The sequence below is a fragment of the Lolium perenne genome, chromosome 4 (assembly GCF_019359855.2).
Source record: "Lolium perenne isolate Kyuss_39 chromosome 4, Kyuss_2.0, whole genome shotgun sequence".
In the NCBI taxonomy this organism is placed as follows: domain Eukaryota; kingdom Viridiplantae; phylum Streptophyta; class Magnoliopsida; order Poales; family Poaceae; genus Lolium; species Lolium perenne.
The window spans coordinates 390,420,218-390,435,033 of record NC_067247.2 but is presented as its reverse complement, the minus strand read 5'-3'; the positions used below and the strand labels follow the sequence as shown (position 1 = coordinate 390,435,033).

The following is a 14,816-nucleotide window of genomic DNA, read 5'->3' as shown; positions in this document are numbered from 1 at the left end:
GGTGGAAGGACTGGACGGCCTTGATCGTCATCTTCGCCGTCGAGGGTGACCGCTGTCCCATTCTTCACAGCTTCTAGGTAGGCGGCAAAGCTTGTCATCCACTTGTTGTTGTCTTTGAGCACCTCCCAACAATGGACCATATGGAAGCCCTTCTTGTGCGTCGCCCTGAACTTCTGCAAGGCGCGGGATACCTGCAATCATAGCCGCCAATGATGTACAATGACGCAAATTGACGCAAGGACGCAAATTGTCTACAATGATGATGGTTCTATCGTCTTTACCACTGTCATGACGCCAGTGCCGCTTACGGGGTTGTTTATAGCATGTTCCGCCGCCGAGCAGAACTTGGCAGTCTCTTGTTTGATGTAGTTCCATCTTTTCCGGAGGGACTCTTCCGTCCGAGGGCCTGTGATATGGTAGGGCGGGTGCATCCTGGTCTCGTTGTACTGCTGCAAGACCTTGGCCCAATACACCTTGCCCTTTTGCTGGGCGCCATTGATACAATCATGGGTCGTTGCCAGCCACGCTTCACACAAACACTTATCCTCGTCGTCGACGAAGCCTTGTGTCCTCAAGCTCTTGCCCTTCTTCTTCGGAGCAATGTCGGGCTGTGTTGGCGCGTCGTCGAAGTCGTCGACGGACACGGGTGTTGGCTGCGTCTGTTGGGTGGCGAACAGCCGTGCGGTGTCGATGTCCTCCGCATCTTGCATTGGTGGCCAGTCATCGTGCGCGCCTGTCCCGGCCCGATCATCGCGAATGAAGCCGCCACCGTAGATAATTTCTTGGATGTCTGAATCATGGCGGTCCTTCCAATAGTCCTACGAACGACCGGACATCAGACGCATGATACAGGGCACTCACACACATTGACAGAGCTCACGTACCGGGTCGTCCATCATCGGGGCAGGCGGCGCCATTTCGTCGAACAGGGTGCAGGGCTGCGGCATGCTCTCCTACGGCACCTGGCGCGTCTTCTGTGTCGCGCCCGGGCAGGAGTCACCGCTTCTAGGCGTCCGGTTGAGGTCGGGAACCGCCGCCCCAGTCAACTTCACCGGCGGCAGGCCGGAGGCGAACCGCGACGCCGCGTGGCCCTGCAAGGGAGCGGGAGTTCCAGGGCGCAGCTGGGAACTTACCGAGTTGACCGACGTGGCCGGAGGAGCGACGCCGGCAATCCCCTCTCTCTTGATGAGCATGTAGCCCTCCGCTAAGCTCGGATGAAGGGCTACTTGCGCGACGCCGGCTTTGATCTGCATCTGCCAGGCCTGCTGGTTGGCGGCCGCGGCAGTCTTGATCTTCTGATTCCTGCGCCGGCCGCGACGCTTCGCGGCCTCCAGGACTTTCTCCTCCGCGGAGAGCACCTTCTTTGCCTCCTTCGGCTTTGCCTCCCGGCCGCCGCCGGTGGCGGCCTGCTTTGCTTCCGTCGGAGCTGCAGTCTCCATTCTGGCTATGGCCGTGGCTACGGGGGAGTGTGGGGCGGCGGCGGGTGCGAGGGTTTGCTCCGCATCCATGGCGGTAGCTGCGGCGGCGAGGACGTCCATCGCTTCTGGACTGCTCGCGCCGGTCTAGTTTCCAATTTCGCGCGGGGGAATGGCTAGTGGCGGGAATAATATCGCCCTCCAGCCACTGACGCGCGGGTCCTACGTCTTTTTCGGCGGACACTCGGCGCGACCGCCGAGCGTCCGCGGAGACGCAAACCTGGCGCATATTTGGGCCAGGTTTGCGTCTCCGCGGACGGCCCGGTCACTTTACGTCGCCCCGCTAGAACATGCCCCAGACGCATTTCCGGTCACGGCGGACGAAAACGGACGCTCAGCGACCGTTTGCGTCGCGCCGCTGGAGATGCCCTTAGTTTACGTCGGCTAAAATGGTCAAGTTGGGCCGTTTATCCGTTTGCATGGATGCTCCTAGCGGCCTGACGTAATTCTTTTTACAATTTTTCATTGAGAAAAAAACATAATTTACATAGGAAATAAACGAAAATATAAGAAAAACTAAAAGGTCCATGTAGCTCCTGTAGGAAAACTAATTTATGTGATTGATGATGAGGACGGATTGAACGACGGAGATGGAGGCGGCGGCGGGCCAAGGGCCTCATCCTCTGTGAGGCCTGCAAACAGGTTGGCGGCATACCGGGGCAGTGGTGCAGGCGCCAGCGGCACTTCCGACATGAGGATGCCGAGCATCTCGATCTTGTCGGCGGTCATCGTGTCTGGCAGCCGGTCTCCTCGGATCCTTCTCGATCCCATGCTCGTTGAGCCTTCGATTGGAGTCCACAGTGTAGGTAGAGTTGGCGCGGAGGTCCGCCTGCAGGTACAACCGCCTGTGCCGGCTCTCCATGGTACGCTCCGGATCGCGCGGGTGTAAGGGAGGGACATGCACCTGGCGGTGGCTGAAGGCACTAGCCGCCACCCGTCAGGTGCACGTCCCGCTAGTTTCCACAAGGCATCCATGTTTGGTCCATCATCCGCATCATGTCGACGCAGAGCGGCACTCTGTTCGGCCGCTCCTCCATCTTCATGCTGCTGTCGGACGCCTCGAAGCCGTTTCTCTTCTTCCAGATGGTGATGCAGCGGCACACGGTGGTGGTTGTGGGAGTGGAGGTGGTGGTGGCGTGTAGTCGATGGCAGTGACGATGCCGGTCGCAGAAGACCAACCACCGCACGCTAGACCTGGTCCGCGTGCAGAAGGCGAGGCGACACCATTGATGGCGAATGTTGTGTGGCACAGACCCGAAAGCGAAGGCCGCCGAAGCGATGTGCTCGAAACAGACCTCGTGCCCGCTGCAAGAAGTGCCCATGAGAGAAGCGAACGGTCACGCGGCACGACCGCGCATTGTTCGCCCAGAAGCCACTGAGGCACAAATTTGGGCCGCGTTTGCGTCTCGGCGGATAGTGCGGTCGCTATGCGTCGAGCCGCTGGGCTGCGGTGCAGGCGCATATTTCGATCGCCCAGCCGCAAACAGGTTATATGCGTCCGTTTGCATCGGGCCGTTGGAGATGCCCTACGTCGCATCTCCACAGAGTCCCCAAAGAGATTTGAGTTTGACTGCTCGCAGTAGCAGCACGTCCCAAAGTTTTCTTGGTCTGGTGTGGCCTAATACGGTGTACGACCCCCCCCCCCCACCCCAGACCATGCCGTGACATAGGAGAAAACATATCACTAGTTGTGGACCCGCCTCGTCAACGAACCATAGGTTTGGACACAGGGTTTAAACCCTTCACCAACCTCTCGTCAAGTGGCGTTAATCGTCGAGCAGGTTTCGCAGCGAGCCGCACAGTTTTCCCAAGTGGCCCTGCACGCAAGCGTTATTGCGCATGCCGCAGCTATATAAAAGGAGAATCGTCTTGTTGACAATTTGTTGCCTGCCAAAACCCACCGGCGAGCAGCGACGGGCAACACGGAGAGCCGGGGGGCTCCCAGAACTGCTGGTGGGTCCTGGTCCCTCGGGCGACGGCCCGCAATGCTCTGGCACACGTCATGGCGGTTGCAAGGGCGTGCCACCTGACCTATACCTGGCCAGGAAGGTGTTGGATTGCTTCGATTAGTTTCCTTCATGGCAGACACGTAAACATTAAATGAGCCTCGATCGGCTCTCAGGTTACCCTGTGAATCGGCTCAAAGAGCCGATTAACCCATGGTTCATATTGGATCTATGATAACACGGGGATCCTGCTTTATCAAAACCAAGTTAAATCGATCTACGATAGTTTAGGGCTTTCACCGCATAACCGGAACGTCCTACACGTAGTTGAGCCTGGCAGATACGAAAGATAACAGAAAACCGATCCTAGAAGAGGCCTAAAAACCAACACAGAGTTGATTCCCGGAACATCCCCTCTTGGATCAGCAAACCATACCTTACGCACTACTGGATCATTCAACCCGTTTGCAAGGCCTAACTATGCAGATATCAAACTAAACCTTGAATAATAAGGAACAACCATAACAGATCAGATCTACTAAATAAAGATGAAGCAAGATGCTGCCCTTACACCCAAGATAGTTGTAAAGGCAGCTAGATATTGAGGGGCAGCATAACTAAGCAAACATATCAGAAAAGCATCGATGTAAGCCCCAAAACATCTATGATAAACGGTATTACTCGCCATCAACAAGGCTTCAGTACGAGCAACACCAGACAACGAATAAACCGATACTGCCTAGATCGCAAGATGCGATCTAGGCAGCATGACGCTTACCCGGAAGAAACCCTCGAAACAAGGGGTGGCGATGCGCCTAGATTGTGTTTGTTGTGAACGTGATCGTCCTCCTTTCTCAATAACCCTAGGTACATATTTATAGTCCGTGGACTTTCTATCTTTGGAATAAACCTAATTGTGTACGAACCAAACTCTATCTCTTAATTCTAAACTAAAATGCGATCTACCATAATGTACAGATACACGGGCAATCTAGCCCAAACTCTCGCACGAGGCCGCTTCATAAACACTTCATGTGCATATCTTCCAAGCCCATCTCAATCACGGTCCATCTTCTGATTTGGCTAAAATCTGGTGATAACACATGCCCCCTGGTTTTGGCAATAATAATTCCAAAACCACTCTGTTTTCCTTCATCGGGTCATGCGTTGCAGAGCAGAACCGCTACAGTGCCCTTTCATCATGATGCCTTGCCTTCTCAACTTCTCCGCACTGCACGATTTGACAGTTTTGGCACCGCATCCTCGAAACTGCCACAGCATTGAATCATCTTTCACTGTATCCCCTTTATTTAACCGCATACGAGCAGTTCGCCTCCTCATCCTCTGCATTAGCAATCGAAAACCCCCTTCCTCTGCAACCATGGACTCCCCCTCTGCCTCCCACTCTTCGGGCCTTTCCTTCCAGTCTTCCTCCTCCAGCGAGCCGGCGCCGGAGTACGACCCAATAGTGGCGTACAATGCCCGCGCCCCAGAGTGGTGGGACGAGAGGGATTGGGACTTCTCCGTCGAGTCAGAGGATGACGGATCCCTGACCGACGGGGAGGATAACCTCCAGTTCCTCGTGGACGGGGAGTTGGAGGAGGAGAGCGACGACGACCTCTTCTCCTGGGACGGGGACCTCTCCTCCGACGAGGAGGACGAGGCGGAGGACGACACCTCCTCCGACGAATACCCGCCGGCGAAGCGCTTCCGCGCCGGGTCGAAGGACGATGGCGACGATGACGACGAAGAAGAAGAAGACCCTGCCGAGGGCTTCAGCAGCAGCGACGACGACATCGCCGGCAGCAGCGCTGATAGCGGCGAGGACGGTGACGACGAGGGCAGCGACGGCCCCTAGATTAGGGACTACTAGAGTAGGGCTAGTAGTAGTAATGCATTAGGCAGCAGATCATCCTTTTGAGAGCAATCGGCTCTTATTGTAAAAAATCCCCCTTTTAATCAATGAAGAAGGCTTCCATGTTCGATTTTGCCGATTGTCCAAGTATGTCAACGCACAAAGAGCCGATGGAAACGCATCGGTCTTTTACCATAAAATGCCAGTGACCCTCGTCTGCAAAAGCTAACCTGTGACCCTCGTCTGCAAAAACTCGCCACTCTTGAAAAAGGTCGTGATGCAGAGCCAGCCGATTTCACCAACATCGGCTTCCAAGAGCAAAGCATCTTCCGGGCCAGCTGCCCCCCGAGCCCCAACCAAGGCAAGAACGACGGTGAGGAAGGTAGCCGCCAGGAAAACTTTGAAACGCTGGAGTCCTTCTCCAGATCAAGAAAGCTTGCACGTATGTTGACCCATACCTTGACCAATTTCATATATCCTCATGGGCTTCTGCAAACATGCTTGTACTTACTAACTCCTTTCTTTATAGGCACAGAGCCAGCCAAATTTGCCACCATCGGCTTCCAGGAAAAGGCCCGTTCCTGCACCTGTTGCAGAAATACGTGCCCTTGAACAAACGGCAAGTGACGGGCGAGGACAGAGATGACGAGGCCGAGATCGCCGAAGTAGATGGTGCCCGTGCTGACGCCCTCCGTGCCTGCGAGGCATTCCTTCAATAGAGCCCGGGGCGGATCATGTAATAGTTTGTACCTCTAAAGTCGATGGCTGCGCATTGGCTTTTTAGTCTAAAGTCGATGTCTGTGCATCGGCTGTGCTTTGTATATATATTTTTCTACTGGCTGTCATCCCACATACTTGTGAAAAAAAAATTTACTGGCCGATTTCATGCATCGGCCCCCTTATTTCACTGTCCATCATCCCACATACTTGGGAAATATTTCTTGAGATGTTGACCATTGACAGCTACTGGGAACTTCACACCGCTCAGCTCCTCGAGCATGTATGCATTACCCTTTAAAACTTGGCCGACCCTGTACGGCCCGTGCCAATTTGGAGACCATTTACCATATATTGGATCCTTAGTCCCCAATGGCAATACGGCTTCCCATACCAGATCACCAACGTGGAACTCCTTTGGTCTCACCTTCTTATTATATGCGTGAGCTACCTTGGCTTTGTTCTCTTTAATTTTCTCAAGCCACCATAGTCTAAGTTCCGTTACATCCTCAATGCTGTCACTCATCAGGGCTGCATATTCTTCAGTTGTTAAATCATTCTGAAACGTAATCCGTCTCGACCCAGCCGTAATTTCCCAAGGCAATACGACTTCTTGTCCATAGACCAGATGGTATGGCGAGGTTTTTATCGCTCCATGACATGACATGCGATAAGCCCACAACGCTTCTGACAATACCTCGTGCCACCGTCTAGGGTACTCGTCGATTTTCCTCTTAATCAGCTTGATAAGGCTCTTGTTGGACGCTTCAGCTTGCCCATTTGCTTGCGCATAGTATGGAGACGATCGGATCAACTTGATTCCCATGTCCTCGTAGAACTTTCGCATCTCGTGAGACACGAAGACCGAACCTCCATCGGTCGTGATAGTCTGGGGAATCCCGAATCTATGAATGACATGTTCTTTCACGAAATTGATAACATCTTTCGATGCCACTGACTTCATAGGGACGGCCTCCACCCATTTAGTGAAATAATCTGTAATGGCCAGAACCCACACATGGCCTTTGCTCGATGGAGGATTGATTTTGCCGATCATATCCATGCCCCAACCTCGAAATGGCCAAGGCTTGATGATGGGGTTCATTGCTGATGCGGGTACCATCTGAATGCTCCCAAACTTCTGACATGCTTGACACCCTTTATAGTACTTAAAACAATCCTCAAGCATGGTGGGCCAATAAAACCCCGATCGCCTGATCAACCATTTCATCTTATGAGCCGATTGGTGAGTTCCACATGCGCCTTCGTGTACCTCGTGTAAGAGCCGATTTGACTCGGCTGGTCCCAGACATCTGAGAAGTAATCCTTCCAAAGTCCTGTAGAACATATCATCTCCAACAAGGACATACTTCATGGCCTTGTACCTTATCCGTTTAGGTGCCCCCCGAGCCGAATCTTTCAAGTAATTGAAGATATCGGCTCTCCAGTCATCCGGTTCCAGGAACTGTACCTGAACATCGGCTCCATCTGCTACGTCCTTGTAACCTGACGCCATTTGTGCGAGATCGTTTGCCTCGGTATTTTGCGACCTCGGGATCCAATTGAAGTTTAGGTACCTAAATTGTGCCATCAACTCACGGCATTGCATCCATAATGGGAAGAGCAACTCGCTCTCACATCTGTATTCCTCCGTGAGTTGGGAAATCACCAATTTGGAGTCTCCAAAAAGTTCCACCGCTTCTGCCCCGGCTTCCAATAGCAACTCCATTCCCTTGCGTATTGCTTCATACTCAGCGACATTGTTGGTGCAAGGGGTAGGTAGCCTGATGGAGAAGGAATATGTTGCCCCCCGAGGCGACACGAGTAGAATGCCGATGCCGCAACCATCATCACAAACCGATCCATCGAAAAACATGGCCCATGCACGCACAGACAGTGCTGCTATATCAGTGTTGATTCGTTCAGCAATAAGATCGGCCAACGCTTGTCCCTTGACTGCCTTCGCAGGCTGATACCGGATATCAAATTCCGATAATGCAAACATCCACTTACCGAGTCGGCCTTTCAACACAGGAGCCGACATCATATGTTTGATAACATCTGATTTGCATATGACGACAATTTCCGCTGACAGCAAGATGTGATGAAGCTTGGTGTAGGTAAAAAATAGGCAGAGGCACAACTTCTCGATCTCAGGGTACCTAGTTTCTGCATCCAACATCCTTCTGCTGAGGTAGAAAACGACTTTCTCCAGACCATCATGAACTTGCACCACGACTGAGGCGATGGAAGTGTTAGCTACTAACAAGTAAATATAAAATGGTCTGTCTTGCTGGAGCGGAACTAACACAGGTGGCTTCGTTAGATACTCTTTAATCTCGTCAAACGCTCGTTGTTGCTCGGCCCCCCAGCAAAACTCATCATCAGACTTAATTTTTACCAATCCCATGAACGGCTTGATTCGCCCTGACAGATTGAAGATAAACCTTCTGACGAAGTTGATTTTGCCGATGAGACACTGGAGTTCCTTCTTCGTGGTAGGTGGCTTCATTGTTCGCACTGCCTCCTGACTCTTCAGGCCGATCTCAATTCCGCGTTCGTGAACCAAGAAACCCAAGAATTGACCGACCGTTACACCGAAAGCACACTTCTTTGGATTCATTCTTAGCCCGAATTTTTTAGTTCGGTCTAGGACGTGTCGCAAATCCTCCAAGTGTCCTTCTACGGAAACAGACTTGACTACCACGTCATCAATATAAATCTCCACCAACTTGCCGATTAGATCATGAAAGATGTAATTCATGGCTCTTTGGTATGTTGCGCTGGCATTTTTTAGTCCAAATGTCATGACTACATATTCAAACAAGCCCACCGAGCCTGGTACTCTGAATGCAGTCTTGTGTATATCTTCTGGAGCCGTGAAAATTTGGTTGTAACCGGCATTGCCATCCATGAAACTTAAAACCTTATGACCAGCAGCTGCATTGATCAATGTCTCTGCTACAGGCATTGGATACTCATCCTTTGGAGTGGCTCTATTGAGATCCCGAAAATCTATGGCGAAGCGCCATCGGCCATCCTTTTTCTCTACAGGCACGATACTAGAAATCCACTCAGCATACCTGCATGGCCTGATGAAACCGGCGTTCAACATTTTCTCGATCTCTTTCTTGACTTTTTCTAAAATTTCGGCCTTTATCTGTCGTGCTCGCTGCTGGAACGGCCGAAATCCTTTCTTAAGAGGGAGCCAATGCTCGATGATGCTCCTGTCTAACCCGGGCATCTCTGTGTAATCCCAGGCAAAACAATCTGGGTATTCTTTCAACAAAGCTATCATCAGGTCCCTCAGATGCGGATCTAACTTTTTTGCTGATAAATGTTGGTCGTGGCTTATCCCCAGGACCAATGTCAATCTCTTCTAGCTCATCAGCCGATGTAAACCCATATCCTAGCTTTTCGTCGCCTGCTATATCGATGCTGAACACAGGCAAAACGTATGGTGAGGATAATTTGGGCCGATTGCTGGAATCGGCCTCCTTTTCGATTGCATTGCTCAATGAAGGTTTACACCTTATTTGTGCTCTACTACGACTACGTGACATGCTTGAGGTAAGATCATTGCTTTTTTATTTTTTGGGGCCGATCGCATGGATCGGCCTTGCCATGTACGTCGATTGACTTTGCTCTTGCTACTCTATCAGGCCGGTGGATAAGACCAGCCTCACCCCGTTTTTTGAAGCTTCGATGCGCTCACAGCCGTCCAAACTGACTCCAAAGATCGGCTCTTGGTCGTATGCGTCCCAAATATTCATGCCAGCTATGGAGATCTTGATCGAGTCATCTGCATGAACGACCTCCACTTCATCTCCATCCCACTGTATCAGGCATTGGTGCATTGTGGATGGAATGCAGCAGTTGGCGTGAATCCAATCCCTCCCTAGCAGGACAGCGTATGTGCTTTTGCTGTCGACGATGAAGAATGATGTAGGGATGGTTTTTCGGCCCACGGTTAGATCCACGTTCAGAACGCCTTGTGTTTCTGATGCTTGGCCGTTGAAGTCGCTTAGTGTGACGTTGGTTTTGATCAGATCGGCGTTGGAGCGTCCTAAGCGCCGTAGCATGGAGTATGGCATTATATTGACCGCCGCTCCTGTGTCAACCATCATCTTGCCGACAGGCTGCCCATTGATATAAACTTTTAGGTACAGGGCTTTCAAATGTCTGTAGCTCTTCTCTCGTGGCTTTTCAAAGATGACTGGCCGTGGGCCGCAGTCAAACTGCGCTACCGGCACTTCTTCGGTTCTTGGAGCACAAAACTCTGATGGAAGTATGAACACCATATTTGTGCCAGCCGATGCCTTCGCATCGGCTTTTATTTGTTTGGGGCGCCATTCTTTCTTCGGTGGACGATTCTCCGCCTCCAAAGTTTGCTGAATTTTCACGGCCAGATCAGGCCGCGCTTTCCTCAACGTGTGCAGGTATTGCGCATCGGCTTCCTCCAAGCTACGTAGCCGCTGAACCCTACGCTTTTGGGAGTGACTGAGTCCATCAGGGCACCACCTTGGCCGGTGGTATCTATCTTCTTCTTCATCCTCTGACTCCTCGAGATCTTCCACTCGAGATGACTCAGCTACGTCTGTTCTGAGGCGGGAGAGGGCCTAGACGCTTGAACACTGAAACCTCACTTGTGCCCTTCTTCTGCTGTCTACACTACGGGCAGTTGTCGATTGTAGGAAATCGGCTCATTCCTGAGTCCCAGCAGTGCTTAAAGAAAGGACAATCCCAGTGTCTGTCCATGTCTTCCTGCTCTCTTGACTCCTCCTTAGCGTAGTGCTCATATCTTTCGTCGTCTCTATCATACCGACGATATTTTCTGTTGTCAACATCAGACCGACGATATTTTTCGTCATCTATGTCGTACCGCCGGCGTCGGTCGTACTGATGCTCATATTTGTTAAGGAGATGCGCGGAGAGCGGTCGTTGATACCGCACGTTTCTCACTTGTTCCTCGGTGATGTACCGTCTGTCATCATCTCGGGGCCGGTCTCGTGGACCGGCCTCCTCCTTTTCCTTGCCACGGGAGGGACAGATTTCTTCTTTATCCCTGCCATGGTGGTATACAGGCCCTGCCATGTTAACCTCGAATGAGAAATCTAGCTGACGCCTCGTGGAGTGATTGTGTTCCACCATGTTGACGCCAGGAAACGGTTGCGTGTCTACTTTCATGGCAAACTGACCAAGGATCAAACGGCCTTGTTCGATCGCCGTTTGGATCTGCCGACGCAGTTCTTTGCAGTCATTGGTGATATGGGTGAACGAGTGATGCCACTTGCAGTACGGTCTCCCGTTCATTTCTTGCGTCGTAGGGATTTTATGGCCTTCAGGTAACTTCAGCTGTTTCTCCTTAAGCAATAAATCGAATATCTTCTCCACTTTGCTTATATCGAAGTCAAACCCTTTTGCAGGCCCTTGTTGTCTCACCCATTTGCAGGACACGGGAGCTGCCCCCCGAGCCCATTCAGCCACGGCTACCTCCTGGTCTTCTGCAAAGTCCTCAACTTCTTCTATCTCGACCAGGCCTATCGGGCGTTTTAACTTGTCTTGGTACAAATCTGGGTGGCGCTGCTCATACAATGTTAATTTCTGGACCATGTGCGCCAGTGAATTGTATTCCACTTGGAAGGCCAGATCCTTGATCGGCGCTGCGAGGCCCAATGCTGCCAGATCGACTGCTTCTTTCTCAGTTAAACGAGCCGAATAACATCGGTTCTTGACAGTCCTGAAACGCTGAATGTATTCCGACACCATCTCTCCCCGCTTCTGCCGCACCTGCGCCAGATCGACAATGCCAGCCTCCGTAGCTTCTGAATGATATTGAACATGAAACTGCTCTTCCAGTTGCTTCCATGTCCGGACTGAATCTGGTGGCAACGAGGTGTACCACCCAAAAGCTGGTCCTGTGAGAGATTGCGCAAAAAACCTCACACGCAACGGGTCTGATGCTGAAATCATGCCCAACTGTGCCAAATATCGGCTCACAAGCTCAATTGAGCTAGACCTTCTGATCCATTGAACTTTGAGAACTCAGGGAGCCGATACTTGGGTGGCAGCGGAATCAAATCATACTCATTGGGGTACGGCTTGGAATAGCCGACTGTCCTCCTCTTTGGCAGGATACCGAACTGGTCTCTCAAGATTGTACTGATTTGTTCCACAGTATGAGCTGCAGGGGCTGAGCTTTCATGACTCGTTCAGGTGGCATATTTAGCTAGCCACGCCTGTTTATCGGCATCTGCTCCAGACATCCCTCCTGCTGCAATCTGGTTCGTGCGCGCCCAATTATTGCAGTCCGGCACGTATGTGCACACGTATCCATGTGGGATCTCTTTAGGCGGCTCATACAGGAATTGGCAATCGCCAGGATCGCCTCCAACCTTGTAGACGACGTATGCCGGTGAACCCTGTTGCTCTGGAGCTGCAAGCGTGAATGGCAGTTGCGGTCTGGTGTGGAACGGTATCTCTCCCTGGTGAGTTCCTAGGGCAGGCCCTGACGGAGAGTACTGATGCTTCATGATTTCTTGAACCACGCGAACCGCAATACGCTCCAAAGTGTTCACCAGGCTCTCAGAATGACGGTGTAGAGAATGAGCCACCATGTAATTAACTTCCTGGCGCAGAGCTCTGGTGCGTTCCTCCGAAGGGAGAGACAGATCTACTTCATCGAGAACGCCTTCGGGTGAGAATCCTTTAAACCTAATGCCATGTGTACGGGTCCTTTCGAAAGAGCCGATGAGATCGGCTTCGAAGAGAGCTTTAAGCTCATCATATTTCTTCTTGTGATCTTCAGGCAGATCTTCGTACTTGACTGGTTCGTCCGACATCTCAGCTGCGGATGTTGACGTAGTTGCTGTAGAATGTCCCACCGGGCGTGCCAGAATGTGTTGCCTGCCAAAACCCACCAGCGAGCAGCGACGGGCAACACGGAGAGCCGGGAGGCTCCCAGAACTGCTGGTGGGTCCTGGTCCCTCGGGCGACGGCCCGCAATGCTCTGGCACACGTCTTGGCAGTTGCAAGGGCGTGCCACCTGACCTATACCTGGCCAGGAAGGTGTTGGATTGCTTCGATTAGTTTCCTTCATGGCAGACACGTAAACATTAAATGAGCCTCGATCGGCTCTCAGGTTACCCTGTGAATCGGCTCAAAGAGCCGATTAACCCATGGTTCATATTGGATCTATGATAACACGGGGATCCTGCTTTATCAAAACCAAGTTAAATCGATCTACGATAGTTTAGGGCTTTCACCGCATAACCGGAACGTTCTACACGTAGTTGAGCCTGGCAGATACGAAAGATAACAGAAAACCGATCCTAGAAGAGGCCTAAAAACCAACACAGAGTCGATTCCCGGAACATCCCCTCTTGGATCAGCAAACCATACCTTACGCACTACTGGATCATTCAACCTGTTTGCAAGGCCTAACTATGCAGATATCAAACTAAACCTTGAATAACAAGGAACAACCATAACAGATCAGATCTACTAAATAAAGATGAAGCAAGATGCTGCCCTTACACCCAAGATAGTTGTAAAGGCAGCTAGATATTGAGGGCAGAATAACTAAGCAAACATATCAGAAAAGCATCGATGTAAGCCCCAAAACATCTATGATAAACGGTATTACTCGCCATCAACAAGGCTTCAGTACGAGTGATACGTCTCCGACGTATCGATAATTTCTTATGTTCCATGCCACATTATTGATGATATCTACATGTTTTATGCATACTTTATGTCATATTTATGCATTTTTCGGCACTAACCTATTAACGAGATGCCGAAGAGCCAGTTGCTATTTTATGCTGTTTTTGGTTTCAGAAATCCTACAAAGGAAATATTCTCGGAATTGGACGAAATCAACGCCCAGGGGCCTATTTCTACACGAAGCTTCCAGAAGACCGGAGGGGAGACGAAGTGGGGCCACGGGGCGCCGCCACACTAGGGCGGCGCGGCCAGCATAGGGCCCGCGCGGCCCTGTTGTGTGGGGCCCCCGTGACGCCCTTTGACCTGCCCTTCCGCCTACTTAAAGCCTCCGTCGTGAAACCCCCAGTACCGAGAGCCATGATACGGAAAACCTTACTGAGACGCCGCCGCCGCCAATCCCATCTCGGGGGATTCAGGAGATCGCCTCCGGCACCCTGCCGGAGAGGGGAATCATCTCCCGGAGGACTTTTCACCGCCATGGTCGCCTCCGGAGTGATGAGTGAGTAGTTCACCCCTGGACTATGGGTCCATAGCAGTAGCTAGATGGTCGTCTTCTCCTTATGTGCTTCATTGTTGGATCTTGTGAGCTGCCTAACATGATCAAGATCATCTATCTGTAATGCTATATGTTGTGTTTGTCTGGATCCGATGGATAGAGAATACTATGTTATGTTGATTATCAATCTATTACCTATGTGTTGTATATGATCTTGCATGCTCTCCGTTATTAGTAGAGGCTCTGGCCAAGTTTTTGCTCTTAACTCCAAGAGGGAGTATTTATGCTCGATAGTGGGTTCATGCCTCCATTAAATGCAGGACCATGTGAGAAAGTTCTAAGGTTGTGGATGTGCTGTTGCCACTAGGGATAAAACATTGATGCTATGTCCGAGGATGTAGTTATTGATTACATTACGCACCAAACTTAATGCAATTGTCTGTTGTTTACAACTTAATACTGGAAGGGTTCGGATGATAACCTAAAGGTGGACTTTTTAGGCATAGATGCATGCTGGATAGCGGTCTATGTACTTTGTCGTAATGCCCAATTAAATCTCATTATACTTATCATATCATGTATGTGCATTGTCATGCACTCTC

The 14,816-nt window shown here is 51.2% G+C and overlaps 1 protein-coding gene across 1 annotated transcript; it reads right to left on the bottom strand.

Annotated features, from left to right (window-relative positions):
• Nucleotides 1-251: 251 nt before the first annotated feature.
• Nucleotides 252-2,204, bottom strand: LOC139830365 (uncharacterized). The gene is made up of 2 exons (XM_071818365.1): nt 2,091-2,204; nt 252-659 (listed from the first exon to the last, which is right to left on the bottom strand). The coding sequence occupies exons 1-2, from the start codon at nt 2,202-2,204 to the stop codon at nt 252-254; spliced, it is 522 nt and encodes a 173-aa protein (XP_071674466.1).
• Between the last annotated feature and the right edge of the window lie 12,612 nt (nt 2,205-14,816).